The sequence below is a fragment of the Melanostigma gelatinosum genome, assembly GCF_949748355.1.
Source record: "Melanostigma gelatinosum genome assembly, chromosome: 17".
NCBI lineage: Eukaryota > Metazoa > Chordata > Actinopteri > Perciformes > Zoarcidae > Melanostigma > Melanostigma gelatinosum.
Genome location: NC_136650.1, coordinates 9,601,960 through 9,606,274, shown reverse-complemented (window position 1 = coordinate 9,606,274; position 4,315 = coordinate 9,601,960). Strand labels below are relative to the sequence as shown.

Here is a 4,315-nt window from a genome sequence, read left to right as displayed (position 1 = left end):
TATTTACGACAACAACACGGACGGCGAGCTGGCAGAGTGTGACAGCAGCGATATGTGAGGCAAGATGGACTGCGCCGATGCAAAGGCGCGAGATAGAAAGGAATCACAAGTGCATCATGGGAAAACGAACTTCTCCCCCTATTGACGCGGTATACCAGCACTACACTGCCTCTGGCAAGCCCTATTCTGCATCTGATTGGCTTATACCGATATTCTTACCGTCACCATAACCAATCTCACCCATAATGCCTAAATCTAACCAATCCAACCAACGAGTACTAGCAAATCAGAGGCATAGTAGGGCGGGTCATTCCTTCGCCATAGCAGGATCCGTTATTTAGGTCTCTGGACGACGCCTGTTCGGCAAACTGGGAGACTTCGCTTGTAAAGACCAGTTTTTTTTATATCACATATTGTTAAACGTTAACTCTTGTGTATGAATTGCTGAATTATTATAGTACCAGTGGTGTAATATGTATCGAGGTCACTAGTAAAGGAGTGTAAATCTACTACATTACTAGTCCTGCATGCAAAAGCAAAGAAGCAGCTAATGTAAACAAATATAACAAGATGTGTTTTGTATGCAAATCTTAAAATAATCTTAAAATGTTTTGCATGAACAAAGGACAAATATATTCAGCATTAGACTTTTTTGTATATTGTAAAAGCTAAAATTGACATCAATCTTTTCAAGGTTAAATTTTGTCATATAATCAAGAATTTGCAGGTTGATTTCATATATATATATATATATATATATATATATATATATACACACATATATATATACATACACACATACACACACTATACTAAAGTCATAGCAAAGAAATTAATTTCAATTCAGGGTAACATATGTTCATAAAAACAAAATATTGAGTCTATAGTATTATTATTTCAAGCATAATCTTCCACAAAGGAATTACATGAGATGCAGGGAGAAGTGACTGTCAACCTTCACCATTACTATATTTTATTCAACCATTCACACACACTCACACAAATTGACACAAGTGTTGTTTAAGGCAATAATTATTTACTTGTTGAAGTCCATCATTACATCATCCTATACACTGGCCATTTTTCAGAATTTTGGGTTCTATGATGTTTAGGACTTACATTCTCTGTGTAATTGACACCCTTATGTGTACATCCTGAAAAGAAAAAAGCATTCCCACATTTGAGGGAGAATTAGCGAGCTGGTCTACCAGAATAAAAAAAAAAAATCCAGGTATAATAGAGGTAATATGGACAGCAAGGGCCTTGTGACATGAGCTTATAGTGGACATCAATCATAATTATGTATAGATCTGTACACAGTTTTATTCGCAAGCGTGGGATGTCTTTCTAAAAGCAATTGAAAACCGGCATTCCAGAAACAACCCCCATAAGTCATGTGTTGCATAACCTTGCTTCAAAAACTCTCACCCTAAAATATTCACATAGAAATCTTCTACCTACACTTGACAGATTATGGTGCAAAACACTCAGATAATCATTTATGTGAATAATGTAGGATGAAGTTACAGTCTTTTACCCATATATTATCTTTTTCCTGCTGCCACCTCTCCTTCAGCATGGGTGTTCTGGTGGATCGTCATGGTGCTCTCTTGTGCAAAGCTCTTTTCACAGATGGGGCAGGTGTATCCAGAGTGGTGATCGCTGGCCATGTGTGCTTTGAGCTGCTCAGGCTGAGCGTAGCTCTCATCACACTCTGTACATGTGTGAGCATTGCGAGGGGGAGGCCCATGTGCCTCCTTTTTGTGTGCCCGCAGTGCTGCAATAGAAGGGAATACGAGGTCACAGTTTGCTTCGGAACAAGGGATCTTGAGCTCGGGTTGCAGCTCATTGGAGGTGCAACCCTCTGTTGTGGAGTTATTGTTTCCTGCTTTGTCTTCTTGTTTGATCTTCTTGCTCTCAACCATCACTCCTTGAGCTGCGTTCTTGGGTTTACGGCCACGTTTTTTGCCTTGCGGCTTAACGCCACAGTTTATATCATTGGCAAATTTCTCCTGGTGCTGCAGAAGCTCTTCTTCTGTCTTGAAACCGTGACTACATTTGCAGCATTGGAAGGTGTTGACGTCATCATCCACTATGGGGTGCTGGGGGTGCACTGAAATGCGATGTTTGCGAAGGTGTGAAGGGCTGGCGAACAAGGCGCCACAGTCCCTGCAGGGACACTGTCGTTCTGTGCACTCATGTCGTCTGTGTTTGTTCAGCTGCAAGACATTAAACATTCATCATACACAATTATTTACTCAGTTCCCAAACACAATAAAGCATGTAGCCTGCTGCGCACTCACCTCAGGGAAGGTAAAGAAGGTTTTCTGGCAGAAAGCACAAAGGAAGGGCTTCTCCTCTGTGCTGTGGGTGGCCTGGTGCTGGCTTAGCTCCTCAGAGTAGGAGAAGCTCTTGTCACACTTATAGCAAGTGAAGACTGTATCAGTCTGCAAGAATGATGAGCAGGAAATTGGTTAAAAACATGAAATCCTAATTAAAAGGCATTATTCACAGATTGTTGAAAGAATGATGAAAGATGTTTACAATAGTCAACTGAAGACAATCTTTCTTGAGGTTCAATTACATCTTCACTTTCATCTGGAATGATATAATGTATAAAAGGACTAAATTTTGCAGAAAATCGGCATCAATATCAGAGCCTGACTGATACATCAGCCCCGGCAATATTGGTCGATATCAGCAATACAGACGAAACTGCAACTCAGAAGATTTGTGTTAGGGAGTACTGACAAATGTTTCACCTGTAAAATGTCCCATACTGTATATTGATATCGGCCACAGAAATACCAAACCAGGTAACTCTTATATATACACACAGCATCCCACTTCGTACCACAGTTGCAATTCTTAGAAATCATGTGATCTTAAACAATTTGTCGATTATTTGATCAACAGAAAATGAACAATTTGCTGTTTGTATGTTTTCTATGAGACTACAGTAAAACAAATGGATTTTTAGACTGTTGGTTGGACAAAACAATCTATTGAATACATCAAACCGCTTTATGGAAAATAAAGAGCATTCTCACTGTTCTCTCATACTTTATAGATCAAACAATATATGGACAAAACAGTTTGCAGAATAATCGATAATGCTAACAATGACAGAAATAACATTAAACCGTATTACACATGAATTGCTTGAGTTTGTATCACTACTTGAATCCTGACCTTGCATTTATATTTTCAGTCTGCTTCTTCCTACCTGCTGCAGGTGCTGTTTGTACTGGTCCCGATGACTCTTCCTCATGTGTCTCTCCTTGGCTTTGGAGTTACAGAAAGTGATGAAGCACTGAAAACATTGCAGACTCTCGTGCTGATCTGCATCACAATGAGATGGCACGTTGTTTTATGATCAGTTACAGCGGGAATATAAATATACAACTGCATGCTATACTACGATTGCTGTCAAATGAGAAAATAATTATTTTAACATCATCACATCGTGCATGAACTATGCAATAATACATGTTAGCTTACAGGACTGTAGAGGGGCGACCACGGGCTCAGACTTGATCTCCGCCACCGAGGTGGATCTCATCTCCGCCACCGAGGTGGATCTCATCTCATTCCCAACAATGACTTGCTCGATCTTCATCATTTCCATGTTGATGCTTTCAGACTAATCAGCCACGTGGAGATGCAATGTTGAAACACAATATACAGTTCATGCATCTTCAATGTTTTGTTTGCGGGCAAAGATAAAGCGACAACAGAAGACTGCAGTGGCAGACGTGAGTCTAGCATTAAATGAACCCGCGTAAGAGGCATCGGGATGTTTCGGATAGATATTCAGATATTGGAGGTTGGGAAAATTGAAAACAGTGTAAAATATCTCGATTAAATACATCCCCGATGAGAGGCTGATTGTCTTTTAACGTTGGGCACACTAGTTATGAAATAAAGACAAAACACAACACATGTCGTTAGGCCTGAGCTAGTTCGTTGACAGCAAAACGGACACTGATGCACAGCGACAACCGAAAGCGAGGGGACTGTGCCTATGTATTTCAACAACATTTTGAATCCCGTTGCCTCGTGCTTACTTCCGTGTTATGCCTTTGTACTTCAAATCTGCACAAATATGAGAAATTGGGATGAATTTGGACTTCAGTCTTTGTAAACAATTCAAAAAGGGATCCATTTCTTACCGTGCGAAAGGTCCGCCGAAATGAAGCCGCAGTGAGTATTCTGCCTACATCACGTGATATGAGAAGGGCTGTCGATCATGGCGATATCGCGAGATTATGGAACTGCGGTTTTGTCACAGCAGTGGCTTTTGAACGACATTACT

The 4,315-nt window shown here is 40.3% G+C and overlaps 1 protein-coding gene across 1 annotated transcript; it reads right to left on the bottom strand.

Annotated features, from left to right (window-relative positions):
• Nucleotides 1-955: 955 nt before the first annotated feature.
• Nucleotides 956-4,209, bottom strand: LOC306791170 (uncharacterized protein). The gene is made up of 5 exons (XM_079287808.1): nucleotides 4,173-4,209; nucleotides 3,502-3,643; nucleotides 3,227-3,342; nucleotides 2,304-2,447; nucleotides 956-2,219 (listed from the first exon to the last, which is right to left on the bottom strand). Exons 2-5 carry the CDS (start codon nucleotides 3,626-3,628, stop codon nucleotides 1,545-1,547), a joined length of 1,062 nt encoding a protein of 353 aa, XP_079143934.1. The 5' UTR covers nucleotides 3,629-3,643; nucleotides 4,173-4,209; the 3' UTR covers nucleotides 956-1,544.
• Between the last annotated feature and the right edge of the window lie 106 nt (nucleotides 4,210-4,315).

Excerpts from the sequence above, each read along its gene's own strand:
- LOC306791170 (XM_079287808.1), bottom strand. The coding sequence starts at position 3,628 with ATGGAAATGATGAAGATCGAGCAAGTCATTGTTGGGAATGAGATGAGA. Across the intron at positions 3,343-3,501 it reads GGTCGCCCCTCTACAGTCCT|ATCAGCACGAGAGTCTGCAA; the intron begins GTAAGCTAACAT and ends ATTGTGATGCAG. Across the intron at positions 2,220-2,303 it reads CCTTCTTTACCTTCCCTGAG|CTGAACAAACACAGACGACA; the intron begins GTGAGTGCGCAG and ends AATGTCTTGCAG.